The sequence below is a fragment of the Pongo pygmaeus genome, chromosome 19 (assembly GCF_028885625.2).
Source record: "Pongo pygmaeus isolate AG05252 chromosome 19, NHGRI_mPonPyg2-v2.0_pri, whole genome shotgun sequence".
Classification (NCBI taxonomy): Eukaryota; Metazoa; Chordata; class Mammalia; order Primates; family Hominidae; genus Pongo; species Pongo pygmaeus.
In genome coordinates, this window is record NC_072392.2 from 83,899,527 (window position 1) to 83,913,215 (window position 13,689).

Consider the following 13,689-nt stretch of genomic DNA (forward strand, 5'->3'; position numbering starts at 1 on the left):
GATGTATCCATTTCCTTGCAAATTCAAGTGATGACTTTTTAAAAGCAGGAAATAGTTGTTTCTTCTAATAAAAGAAACAACATTAGACCCGCGTTAGAATATAATTCTTTGGTCCTAAGCAGAGGGGAGGGCAGTTGGTGAGAAACTCTGGACAAGTTATCTTTCTTGAAGCTCAGTTTTTCCAACTATTATTTGGTGACAAAACAAGATTACAGCATTATAAGGCAATAAATAGAAACTGTCTGGAGTCCCCCAGAAGCCAAATGCTATAGAAATACTAGTTGTTACTACTGACATAAATAATAGCATCTTGACAATAAAATATGGAATATTTATGCTTTGAGAAGTGAGCAAATTCACTATACCAAAGTTTGACACTTGGAATTTGTCAATAATCAAATATTTAGCCAATTGTGAAATGAAAAAATATATAATAACATGTCAATATTATTACATGCAAACTTGAGCCTTCTGCTATGAGTGGAGGCATTCATTTACTGAGAATGAAGATGTTTTCATCCATTTTCTGAATTTTGATTAAATATTGTTTCCATTCTGGCATCAATTCAATTAATTCTCATAGCACTTCTGTGAAACAGGAAAGGTTAAATTCTCATAGTAAATGTCAAAAATTGATGCACAGAACAATCAACTCACAGTTACAGAGCCAGAGGAGCCAGGGATAAAAAAGAGTCAGATTTCCTTGGCCTAATATGAAATTTAAGATTGATCTTTTATGAGAACATGGGGCCAAATAGTAAAAAACAACTTACTATTTCAATGTTTTAAGCTGAGTAAACTATAACTTTGTAGAAGTGGGTTTAATTCTGGAGAGAGAAGGAGGGCAAGACAGAGAATGAGAGAGAGAGGGTGTATGTGTGTGTGTTTAGTTCTGCGCAGTTTAACACATGTATAGATTCATATATCCACAACTGCAGTCATGTGATATATTTTTAAAGTACAAAGTAATTTTTTCTTTAAAAAATACTAAGATTGAGACTAGCTTGTAACTCACCAAAGAATAAAGATAAAACTATCCTGGGATACTTCAAACAGTCAAAGGCCATGGAACAGGGACATTTCTCATTTTCAGAACATTTAGGACAAAATAATTCAGGTTTTGAGGCGGGCGGATCACCTGAGGCCAGGAGTTCGAGACCAGCCTGGCCAACATGGCGAAACCCCGTCTCTACTAAAAATACAAAAAATTAGCCGGGTGTGGTGACACATGCCTGTAATCCCAGCTACTACGGAGGCTGAAGCTGGAGAATCACTTGAACCCGGGAGGCGGAGGCTGCAGTGAGCCAAGATTGCGCCATTTCACTCCAGCCTGGGCAACAAGGGTAAAACTCTATCTCAAAACAAAAAAAAAAAAAAAAAAAAAGAGAAAAGAAAAGAAAAAAATGCAGGTTTTGGAAAGGACTACAAGTGAAGTCCAGGATGTTCTAAGAAGGACGTGCTTGCTTTTGTGTGGAAAATAAAACCTTACATTCTTTGGGGGAATAAGGAGCGATTCCTCTGGGGGAAATAATGAGATTATTTTTGGAAAGCTATTTTTAAAACTTAGGAAGGTGATATAAGGGGGAGAATGTTAAAACACTTCAGGTGAAACACTTAGCTAGATAAATAGATAAATTATTTAGTTGAATAGACTCACAGGTGATATGGATATGGAACAGTAACTAAAATAAGGATAATTTAAAAAACAAGATTTAATACTTTAAGATTGAGAAATAATCATAATAATCAGATTAACATGCTTCAGGTAAGGAACAAAACTCTACTGGTTGTAGACCTAGAGTATAAGAAAATGGACTACTTTCTCCTTAGCTCAGTGTATGTAATAACTGGCCAGTTTAAGTGGTAGAACTATAATCATGGTAAGTAATAAAAAACCATCACCTGGCAAATTGTATTCAGATAACCTACCCTTCTCGTAGAATAATAATGTTAAAAGTTTCTAAGAAAAATGAAAACTAATATATACAATCATAATCAAAACCCTCCAGTTTTGATTGAATCATAATTAAAAACCATAGAACAAAATGCTAGCACTCAACTAAATGTTTATACTGTATTAGTTTCAATGAAAGAAGTGGATTAGAGAATTTTCATATGGATATTAAAAATCAGTATTTTCAGAAACAAAAGGAGAGCTATTTTGAGCTGATGGTGTAAGCATCCGAACTCATGAAAGTCATCATAGTTAATAATAATTGTTAAGCAATTAACGCTTTGCAAAAATGTTAGCTGTCTTAAAAAAAAACAAACAGGATCCTAAATAGGGGTTAGGATTTCATCTTCAACTCATTCTATTGCTTTTCAGATTGTAGTACAGTTTGAGAGTTTTATAAAACTCTTCTTTAAAATATAATACAATAGAGAAGACAAGCCACTTAGGAAGCCATGCTTAGGAACGTTAGGTGAACACTGACGCTCCTCACAAAATAAGTGGATGCCTTGTGCATTCTGGGTTGGCCCCCAGGAGGCTGGCATAGAGATGGGCACAGGGGTCATGTGGAATATTCCCAGGTACTTATATGCATCAGGTATTGGGTAGTGTGGGGCAGTGGTAGGAGACACTCGTCCGTTGGCAGCAGGCAATCTCAACTGGCATTCCAACTTCAGTCCTGCCCATGTTTCTAACTATGGACATTCTGGCAAAATGGCAGTATCTTTCCTTGAAAAATGGCCACTAGATAGATGACTAGGCTGAGTGGGGAAAACTATATTAATATTGAAGAGGCAAGGTTAATACATAATCACTTATTATTTCAATGTTTTAAGCGGAGTAAATTCTAGCACTCACCACCACTGCAGTGTATGCATCGTCTCCATTCTTTTCTTAAGTTAAAAAAAATGTGATTCTGATGGAAATGATATTTGGGGGCGTGCCCAGAGATGATGCAAACACTCCAGTGGTGGCGAGGGTGAGTGCTGCAGATCTCAGAACGGGGCACAGGTCTCAGGTGTGCCAAAGGTTCAGTGTACATGGTCTATTAAGTCCTACAGGCTTGATAAAATCGTGAAAAGTAAGCAGCTTCCTCTAAAGGAGGAAAATCTTTAAAATATTTTTCAAATTTAATCTTATGCTCTCTGAGGTACCAACACACTCATTACTAATGCATTCATTTTCTTTTTTTCAGAGAGGGATTTTTAAAAACCCAACAGAGTTAAGCAATTTGCTTTTAGTGTTCTCATCAGCCTAATGAGATGTGAGTTAGAGATTCCAACAAACTACCACTTAAATATGGAGAGATCCAATCCACAGTCTTGTTTTATAATGCTCATTTTTAAATAATCTGACATACTTCTCTGAACTGACTGGCATTGTAGACTAATGCTTCTCAAATGCCAGTTCACAGATATAAATATTTAGAAGTTGGCAAACAAAATATTATCAATGTAAGGTTATCATCCTAACTTTTATGAGAAGGATGGATTATCTTTTATTACATTACACCCTTTCTAAGTTTTTTTGGTGTTGCGCTGTCCCTTGATTAATGAAATGATGGTAATAGTATATGATAGTTGTTACTAGTTGCTTTTTCCTTCTCCACCTTCAAGTCTTTTCTTGGGAAAACAGTTAGCAACCCTGTGCCTCTCTAAGCTTTTCAGGGAGATTTTACCAACTCGTGAACACCCAAAAACATGGTGTCTGAAGCAATAATTTGTTCCACCTTCCAAACCTTTTTTCATTCTCCCCCCCCTCCTTTCCTCTTTCTCTATGGCAATTTTAGTGCTGATACTATAATAATTCACATTCGTTAAGTGCTTTAGTGTGTACTAGGTACTATACTGAACACATTTTTGGCATTGTTTTACTTAATAGCTAAAACCATCCTATGAGGTTAGTACTGCTCCTCCATTTGACAAATGAGGAAATTGAATTCCAAAGAGGGCAGGTAACTGGCTCAACATCACGGAAGTGGAAGGGCTGGTATTCAAATCCAGGGGTGCTGGACTCCAGAGCTCAGGCTTTCTTCTGCATTAACTTACATTTAATTTGTTTTAACATCAACTAATCAGGCTTCTTCATACATTCCTTTAGATAAATACTCCTGTTTACACTCTCATTATTTAGGTATTTTTATTAGCTATCTTATATCTCACTCTCAGTCTGCTTCCCCCATTTAACATAAAGCGAAATAAGCAGGATGTTAGGATATGCCAACTGGGGATTTTTAATGTTTTAATTTAAACTTTAGCTTTTGGCCTAAATAGATTTCTTTTGATTGCAAGAATCTTTTTCAGTGGATTAAAGGGATATTTCTCCATGTTCCTTCCTCAAGGAAGGGCTGGAATAATGGCAATCAAGACATAATCATCATTTCTTTCATAAACACATATGACTCTTCATTTGGACAAAGACTTTTTGCTTTTCTAATGGGATGTGAATTAGTAGAACTGAAATTTTAGGCCAGGCGTGGTGGCTCATGCCTGTAATCCCAGCATTTCGGGAGGCTGAGGAGGGAGGATCACCTGAGGTCAGGAGTTCGAGACCAGCCTGACCAATATGGTGAAACCCTGTCTCTACTAAAAATACAAAAAATTAGCTGGGCCTGGTGGCGGGTGCCTGTAGTCCCAGCTACTCGGGAGGCTGAGGCAGGAGAATGGTGTGAACTCGGGAGACGGAGCTTGCAGTGAGCTGAGATTGCACCACTGCACTCCAGCCTGGGCAACAGAGTGAGACTCCGCCTCAAAAAAAAAAAAAAAAAATTAAAAAAGGAAGGGATTGGGCCAGGCTGGTAGTGCTAAGGTTAAGAACTTCCACTTTGAAGTCAGATCCAGACTGGGTCCTGGCTGAGTCACTTGCCAACTTGTGTGATCTTATCTCTCTGAATCTCAGTTTTCACAAATGGAAAAATGGCACCAATAATAGTTCCTAATTCCAGAGTTATTGTGAAAGACTGAATGAGTCAACATGGTTAGTGCCCCATGAACATTAGATATTATTATCTTTTTTTGTTGTTGTTACTACTATTATGTGGCATTATGTGCTAGTATGGTAAATTCTAGTTTACTACCAAATACCACTGTATATATATATATAAAAATATGAAGACAAGCTGATTTTAATAATCGTTAGATATGCTCACAAAACCAAATGGCTTAACTTACCTACCTGCAAAGTAAAGATAAGTAGTATTTATTTGTTCTAGAATCACTTATACAAGTAAGGAATACTTGGAGTTCCTTAAATGATACTACTGGATATCACTGTAACAACTTATGCTGAAAAAGTACTCTGAGCATCATATTTCAAGTAGAGAGAGGCATTCAATTATTGGCCGTTCTTATACTAAAACTACAACAGTAAGTACAAATAGCAAGTTATGGATGTAGGGACTTTAGAATTCTCTTTTTCCCAAAAAGAGTCAACAGTTGAGCTGCAGACTTAACCTAGAATTATTTGTCATTTTGAATTTTGTTTGAAGAAGCCTTTGGTAGAGCAAAATGAAGTATTACAGAAAAAGCACAGATAGTACCAAACTGCTTACATCAAAATGTAGGTGTATATCTCCTGTCCTTGTGAAGTATGTTTCAGCCTGAGCTTGTTCAAGTGTACAGGCTGGTTTTACAACATCTGAGAGTGTGTGCGTGTGTGTGCGTGTGTGTTGTTTCAAATGGTTAAATATGCCTAATTTTTCTTGATTTTTAATGACTGAAACATTAAAACCATATTGTTTATTTGTATACCCATAAAAATATGATACCATTCCACAAAAAAAAAAAACTGAAAAGAATGAAGCTTAACTTGAAAGTGCCAAGGCTTTTATGTAGAGGTTTCATTTTTGTTTTGGTTTTACCCTGTTTTGTGTCTTTTAATGTTGCTTACCTGTGAAGATTTGGCAAGCTTCTGAGTGTATTCCTTCTCAATCTGCTTCAGCCTGCTGTTGGCCTGAAAAACACACGTACATGAACACATACACAGTGACCTGTGAGCTTGGTATCTCTTCCACATGCCTATCACCAGGCAGCTGGGATGCTTGCCAGCTGCACCGCCCTTCTGGGGCAGCCAGAAAACCACAGGGCTTGTCTTTGATGTTACGCCAACTATTCATCACTTAAAAAGCAAAAAAAAAAAAAAAAAAAAAAAGATCTCTTCTGCCAATTATTAGACAAACATAAGACTTCTGTGGATAAAAAGAGAAAGAGAGACAGAAATAGACACAGCAAAAGTATGAAGGCTCAGAAGGTAAAGTAAGGGAAAGAGAGAAGAAACAAGAGGGGCAAGGAAAAGGGAGAGGGAAGTGGAGGAAGAGGAAAGGAAGGTAAATTTAATACTTTTTCACTTTAATTAAAAAAATGAAAGAAATAGATGCTTCTGGACAAAGGAGATATGGGATTTTGAGAATCACTGAGCAGAGGTGAGCCCCTACTCTGCCAAATACATAAGAGCTAATTTTTACAGTGACAAATGTATCTAAATCAAACAAGTTTTAAGTTTTATGTCCTGGAAATAGGGTGGCCTTTCCAGAATCAGTCCACATTGCTTAGAACTTGGTTATCCCCTCTGCCACTCAAGTTCCAATTCTTTTTATGTGATCTGTTTTCTGCTCTCTGGAAACTTTTGGGATCTTTATTTCATCGTCAAGGTTTAAAAACTTCACAGTGACGTGCCCTAGACTGGGTCTTTTCCCCATCAATCATGCGGGCACTAAAGAGGCTCTTTCACTCTGAACTTGTGTCCTTTGCTACTGGGAAAGGTTGGTCATTACTCTCATGATTTCTCTCATCTCTCTGTCTGTATGTCTGTTTCTCTTCCTGAGTATGTCTCTCCCTGCAACTCTGATTTTGTACCTCTTAGATTTAGTATCTCTTTTTCTTGTTTCTATGTTCCATTTCTTTGTCGTTTTGATTATTCTTAGAATTTCCTCAACTTTTACCTAAAACTTTATATTCTGCCATCATATTCATAATTTCCAACAGTTCCTTTTTGTTCTTTGAACAGCATTATCATTATCATCCCTCTTTTTACAGATGAGAAAACTAAGGCACAGAGAGGGTAAGTAACTTGTCCAGCATCACACAGCTAAGAAGTGATGAAGCCAGGACACAAATTCACACTTTGGCCGCAGAGCACAGGTGTTCCACCAGTGAGAGCACTGCGTCATGCCTTGCAATACAGTCCTTCTGTCTATCTATCTATCTATCTATCTATCTATCATCTATCTATCTACTTTTCCTTTCATCCATCCATCCATCCATCCATCATCTATCTGTCTATATGTCTATAACTATCTATCTATCTACACATATATTTTAATTTTTTTTCTGCTCAGTGGAGTGTGTGTGTGTTTGTGTTTCTGAGTTCCCTTTGTTTATTTACTTTCACCTGTCTGTTTTGGTCTTTGTCTTTCACTTTAGATACTTCCCTCAAACATCTGGTGATCTTTGATGTCCTTTCTTATTCAAAGTGAGGTCTCCAAAGCTGGATAGAAGAATCTTGCCTGTGTGTATGGGTTTGTGGATGGGTGGGCATCACCACAGGGTGTGTTACAAAGGGGCCTGCACTCTCCCATGCCAGCATCTGACCGGATTTCCCTCTTGGATCAGTTTGCCCAGAGCTGTATCCTCCAGTTTCCTGCCAGGCAGCACAAATCTGATGGCCAGTATTTTCAGAAAGGCATCCAGGTGTTCAGGAGAGTGACTCTCGTGCAAGGCTAGCCTCACATTTCTCCTCATTCAAGAGGTAGAATGAGGCCCTTTCTCATCCTACCTCTCCAGAGAACAAACCAGGGACAGGGATGGGGGCAGTCTTGGGATAAAATCTGGGCCATCTGTTCCAAATGCAGACTTTCAACTCATCTTCCAGTTCTTCACTTCACCCCATACCCAGTCTCTCCAATGCCTGAACCTTCCCGAAGTTCTACCACGGGAAAGATCTTGCTGCTTCTAATTGGTATCCTTCAGGTCTCCCTTTCCCCAGAAATTGTTCAGTTTTTAGGATTCTTAGTTCTGCTAAGTTAATTTCAGGCCCAGCCTTTTTCGAGTTCTCAATGCTATTGATTTCTTATGTGTATGGTTGTCTCTTATTTGCTTTGAAAAAAATTATAGTATAAAAATCTTGATGCGTGAGTCTCATCTGCAGAGGTTCTGATTCAATTTATCTGGGCTACAGGCTGGACACTAGGATTTTTAAAAATCTCTGCTGCTATTTCAAAAGTTCAGCCAAGGTTAAAAACCACTGGTTCATGCCTTTTTCAATTTCCTTACTTTCATTTTGATGGGACTTCCTCAGGGAGTGGAGATAAAAACAGGTGAGTTCTGTCCACTACCTTTAGTTGGAAGCAAATGATTTGTTTATTTTCATATCACAAATAGGGTGAGGAAGCAATCCCATGCTCACAGCCCACTCCAGGCTCACCTCTATGGCAGTACTAAGGCTGAAGTGGTCATTGTTGGTTAACCTGTCTTTTTCCCACTAGATAATGAGATCCTAGAAGGCAGCTCCTAGCCCCTAACATAGTGTTTGGGGCATAATTGTCCATCTAATGAATGACTGGATGCCGTACAAGCCCTTTTCCTCTTCTATCGCCTCAGTCCATACCTTTGAAGTTCTCTTTTCATAACCATTTTTTTATGGACTTAAGTTCAAAACCAATTCTTTAGAGTTCATTCCATAAATCTCTTTGTATCTATAATCCCATCGAGTACACAGGGTAGTTTTGTTTCTTCCAGAATAGAGAGGGCATGTGACTATTGCTGTTTTTCTAGTAAGTCATCAGACTTGACTCCAGCTCTATTATGATTAAAGCCACTCTCCACCAGAATTAGGGCTACTCTGAACCTCTTGAGGTTTATTTGTCTTGGCTCACATTCTGTCACTATTTTTTTTTTGTCACAAAATGCTTAATAAAGTATTTGTTGCTTTTAAAATAAACAGTTTATAGAACTCATACCATGTCCCAGGCACTGTTCTAAGTGCTTTAAAAATATTCACCCACTAGCAAATCTAAAAATTAATTCTAGTGTCATAAAGATGAGGTTACTTTTCCCCAAAAATGCTAGAGTCACGGATAATAGTTAGTGCAGGAAAGCCTGTGTCTTGGTGCGAGCTACTCTTCATGAGTTTATGGCCAGCCCCCAAATCTCACAAACCCAATGAAGCTCCTTTATAACTAAATATCCAATTCATTCATCCACTCTAGGCAGCTGGACAACAGCAATGAACAAAACAGCCAAGAATCCCTCTCCATTTTTATGAAACATCTAGAGAGTAAACAAAGTAACTTTGAAAAGTTACATGGTGCAAGGCCTGTGGAGAAGTATCAATCAAGAAAGAGAGAGGAAGTGATAAAAGTTAGGGGGTACTCTATAATTTTGAAAATACTGAAGTAACAGATGGCCTCCCTGAGAGGGTGATGTATGAAGAAAAACCTGTAGGAGATGAGGGTAACCTCTAGGGAAACAGCATTCCAGGCAGAAGGAAGAACCTGTGCAAAGGCCCTGAGGCAGAGGCATGCACAGCATGTTCAAGACACAGTATGGAGGCCAAAAGCAGTGGCTCACACCTGTAATCCAGCACTTTGGGAGGCTGAGGCTGGCAGATCACTTTAGGCCAGGAGTTTGAGACCAGCCTGGCCAAAATGGTGAAACCTTGTCCCTACAAAAAATACAAAAATTAGCCAGGTGTGGTGGTGCATGCCTGTAATCCCAGCTACTTGGGAGGGTGAAGCAAGAGAATCATTTGAACCGGGAGGCGGAGGTTGCAGTGAGCTGAGATCGTGCCACTGCATTGCAGCCTGGACAACACAAGCTTCTGTCACACACACACAAAAATAAATAAATAAAAAATAAAATAAAATAAAATAAAATAAATACAGTGTAGAGGCCAGTGTGGTTGGATCAGTGCAACCAGTGGAGCAGTGGCTCCCTCAGACAACACAGGGCTGTGAGAGAACCAGGTCCTGCACGGTGTTGAATGTGATTGTAAGGAATTTGGCTTTTAAGATCAGTGAAACAGTGAGTCACTGAAGGGGTTTGTGTTAGTCCATTCCTGCACTGCTACAAACCAAACACCACATGTTCTTACTTGTAAGTGGGAGCTGAATGGTGAGAACACATGGACACGTGGGGGCGGGACCCACTGGAGCCTGTGGAGGGTTGCGGGGAGGGAGAGCATCAGGAAGAATAGCTAATGCATACTGGGCTTAATACCTAGGTATGGGTTGGTCTGTGCAGCAAACCACCATGGCACATGTTTACTATGTAACAAAACTGCACGTCCCATACATGTACCCCAGAACTTAAAATAAAAGTTGAAAAAGAAAAAAAAATACAAATAAAAATAATAAAAAGAGAAATACCCGAGTCTGGGTAATTTATAAACAAAAGAGGCTTAATTTGCTCATGGTTCTGCAGGCTGTACAGGAAGCATGGCTGGGGAGGCCCCAGGTAACCTGCAATCGCAGTGGAAGTTGAAGGGGAAACAGGCATATCTTCACATGCCCAGGGCAGGAGAAAGAGAGGTGGGGAGGTAATACACACTTTCAAACAGCCAGATCGCATGACAACTCACTCACTGTCATAAGAACAGCACCAGGGGGGAAATCTGCCCCCATGATCCAGCCACCTCCCACCAGGCCCCATGTCCAACACTGGGGGGTTACAATTTGACTTGAGATTTGGGCAGGGACACACACCCAAACCAGTTCAGGGTTTCAGTATAGGAGAAATATATGATTTGACATAGGTATTAATAAGGCCACTCCAGCTTTTGTTTGGGGCAAGAATGAAGCAAGTAAGACAGTTAGGAGGGTACTGCAAATAATCTAGGATGGCAATAGAGGAGGTGGTGAGAAGGGGTCAGATCGGAGAAAAATTAGAAAGTAGAACCAACTGGACATACTGTATAATGGAAAGAGATGAGTCAAGGATGACTTCAAGATTTTTGTCCTAAGCAACTAGACAAATGAGGTTGTCATTACCTAACATGGGAAAAGCTATAGGTGAAATAGGTTTTTGCAGAGAAGATCAACAGATCAGTTTGTACTTATTAAACTTGGAGATGCCTATTAAATGTGTAGTATTGAAGTATCTGGGTATTCAAGTCTTGAGTTTATGGTTTAAGGTCTAGGTTAAAACTATGAATTCAGAAGTCATCAGTTTATACAGGGTGTGTGAAACCATGCTACTGGATGAGATCCCAAGATATCTAGTGTATATACTGGATGAGATCCCAAGTATACACAAGAAAGAAGAGGTCTAAGTATATTCAGCTCTGGGCCTGCAAATGTTAGGAGGCTGGGACATGAGGAGAAAAGAGACAGAAGTAATAGCCAGAGAGTCAAGAAATCAGGATAGGCTGGTGGCTCACGCCTGTAATTCCAGCACTTTGGGAGGCCGAGGCAGGTGGATCACCTGAGGTCAGGAGTTTGAGACCAGCCTGACCAACATGGTGAAACCCCATCTCTACTAAAAATACAAAAAAATCAGCTGGGCATGGTGGCGGGAGCCTGTAATCCCAGCGACTTGGGAGGCTGAGGCAGAAGAATCACTGGAACCTGGGAAGTGGAGGTTGCAGCGAGCTGAGATCATGCCATTGCACTCCAGCCTGTGTGACGCAGCAAGACTCCATCTCAAAAAAAAAAAAAAAAAAAGAACAAAAGAAATCAGGATAATACGGAATCCTGAGCCAACTGAAGAAAAGTGTTTCAAGGACTACTCGGCTGTGTCAAATGCTACAGAGAAGCCATAGAAAGTGAGGCCTGAGAATTGTTCACAGTAGTTTGGCAACATGGAGGTCACTGGTGATAAGGATAAAAGAAATTTTATTGTAGTGGGAGACATGAAATCCAGATTAAAGGAAATTCAGAGAGGAGAGGCACTGGAATTTGTTCAGAATTTTATTATAAAGGGAAGGTGAGAAATGAGATGGAAGCTGCCCGAGAAGTGGGTGAATAGAGAGGTGAATTGTTTTGTTTTTTTGGTAAGTTGAGGAAATTAATGGCATGTTTGTAGGCCGATAGGAAAGATCTAGCAGTAGAGAGGGAGGAAAAAAACCAGATGATGCCAGAGCTTTCCTAGAGACATGTCCTTGAGTTAAGGGGAGGGATATGTCATGGAGTGAACTGTGTCCTTCCCAAATTCCTATGTTATGTTGCAACCCTAAACCCCAATTTGACTGTATTTGGAGAGAGGGCCTTTGGTGAGGTAAATAAGGCAAAATGAGGTCATAAGGGTGGGGCCCTACTCCAAGAGGATAGGTGTCATTATAAGAAGAGGAAGAGACACCCATCTCTCTCTGCCTGTCTCTCTGTACACACACACAGGAAAGGAAACAGCAAGAATGCAGCGAGAGGCCTCAGGAAAGCAATCCTGATACCACCTTGATCTTGGGCTTCTAGCTTCCAGAGCTGTGAGAGAATGAATTTCCATGGTTTAAGCCAACCACTCTGTGGTGTTATGTTATGGCAGCCCAAGCCAACTACTACAGGGTGGGACCTCGAGCACGAGGGGAGGAGATGGCTTTTGCTGGAAGTGTAGGCAAATGATCCTCCAGGAACAGCGATGGGAGCTTCTGATTGCTCTCATTGTCTCTACAAAGTAGGAAGAAAGATTCATCAGCTGAGCATGAGGATGGTAGAAAACATCTTTGGGAAATTTCAGAAATGAAGGAAGGCATAAAACAGTCATCTAAAAAAAGCAGGAAAGGGAAAAGACAGAGAAATCCAGTATGAGTCCCAGGATTCCAGGAAGCATCAGGACCCACTTCAAATTGCCAATGCTGAATTTAAAATGAGGCCAGTCTGTAACACAGAAACACTTCTGGAATTTGCTAACAGCTAAACAGAGTAGAATCAATACTTTGGAGAATAAGAGTAACCAAAGGAATAAAATTAACTGATCAACTTTTGTGGTTTTTACTATTAATATTTTCTTCAGCGTAAATCATAGCTGCCTGAATTCCTGAACCCCTCTTATATAAATCTAAAAAGCTCTGGTTTATCATGGTTGAAAATTCATGGCTAACTTATCAGGCAAACTGTCCCTAAAGCATTTTTTGAATAGCTTTAGTATCAAGATGGTACTGAGTGTACATTTCATTTCCCTGCTTAAAGGAAGGCTTAGTTATTTTAAACCAAGTCTTATTTTTATAGCTATCATTTGTATATAGAAACACAATTTTTAAACAACTACTAGCAGCATAACTTGAACAAATATATAACAGAAGAGGAGGGAACCACAATTTGGGAACGACATAGTGAGACAGGGTCTCACTATGTTGCTCAGGCTGGACTCAAACTCCTAGGCTCAAAGGATCTCTCAGCATCCCAAGTAGCTGGGATTACAGGTACATGACACTGCCCTTGGCTCTGCTCTATTTTTATTATTTCCTTTCTTCTGCTACTTCTGCAAAGTAGTAGTAGAAATAGTAGTAGTAGTAGTTGTTGTGTTTTCATCTTTGGTTCTTTCTGACTGTTGCCATTTCTGATTGGTTGTGCCCGTCCTCCTCCAGACAGTATTCAGTTCTCATCTGTTTTTCTAGGGCTGCTTCCTCAGATCATTCTCCTTATTAAAGAGCCCAATGTATTGGTTCACTTTTAATTCCTAACAAAAGCTTGGGTTTAAAACTCAATTAGAAAGGGGGAAAAATACGACCAATTTACAAAAGTGTCCATGGTTGTAATTATCTTAATGTGCTACCCTTTTCTTTGCATTATGCCTCAATTTTTAAAAAGT

At 39.5% G+C, this 13,689-nt stretch overlaps 1 protein-coding gene across 40 annotated transcripts in view; it reads right to left on the reverse strand.

Annotated features, from left to right (window-relative positions):
- Positions 1 to 13,689, reverse strand: part of CEP112 (centrosomal protein 112) — a 598,860-nt gene that overhangs the window by 119,814 nt on the left and 465,357 nt on the right. For 39 of the 40 annotated variants that reach the window (XM_054456162.2, XM_063656440.1, XM_063656450.1 and 36 more), the window contains one exon: positions 5,840 to 5,902. The exons of the other annotated variant lie outside the window; for it this stretch is intronic. In XM_054456162.2, the coding sequence (XP_054312137.1) occupies positions 5,840 to 5,902 (63 nt within the window). The remainder of the gene's footprint in view (positions 1 to 5,839; positions 5,903 to 13,689) is intronic. 40 annotated transcript variants of the gene reach the window in all.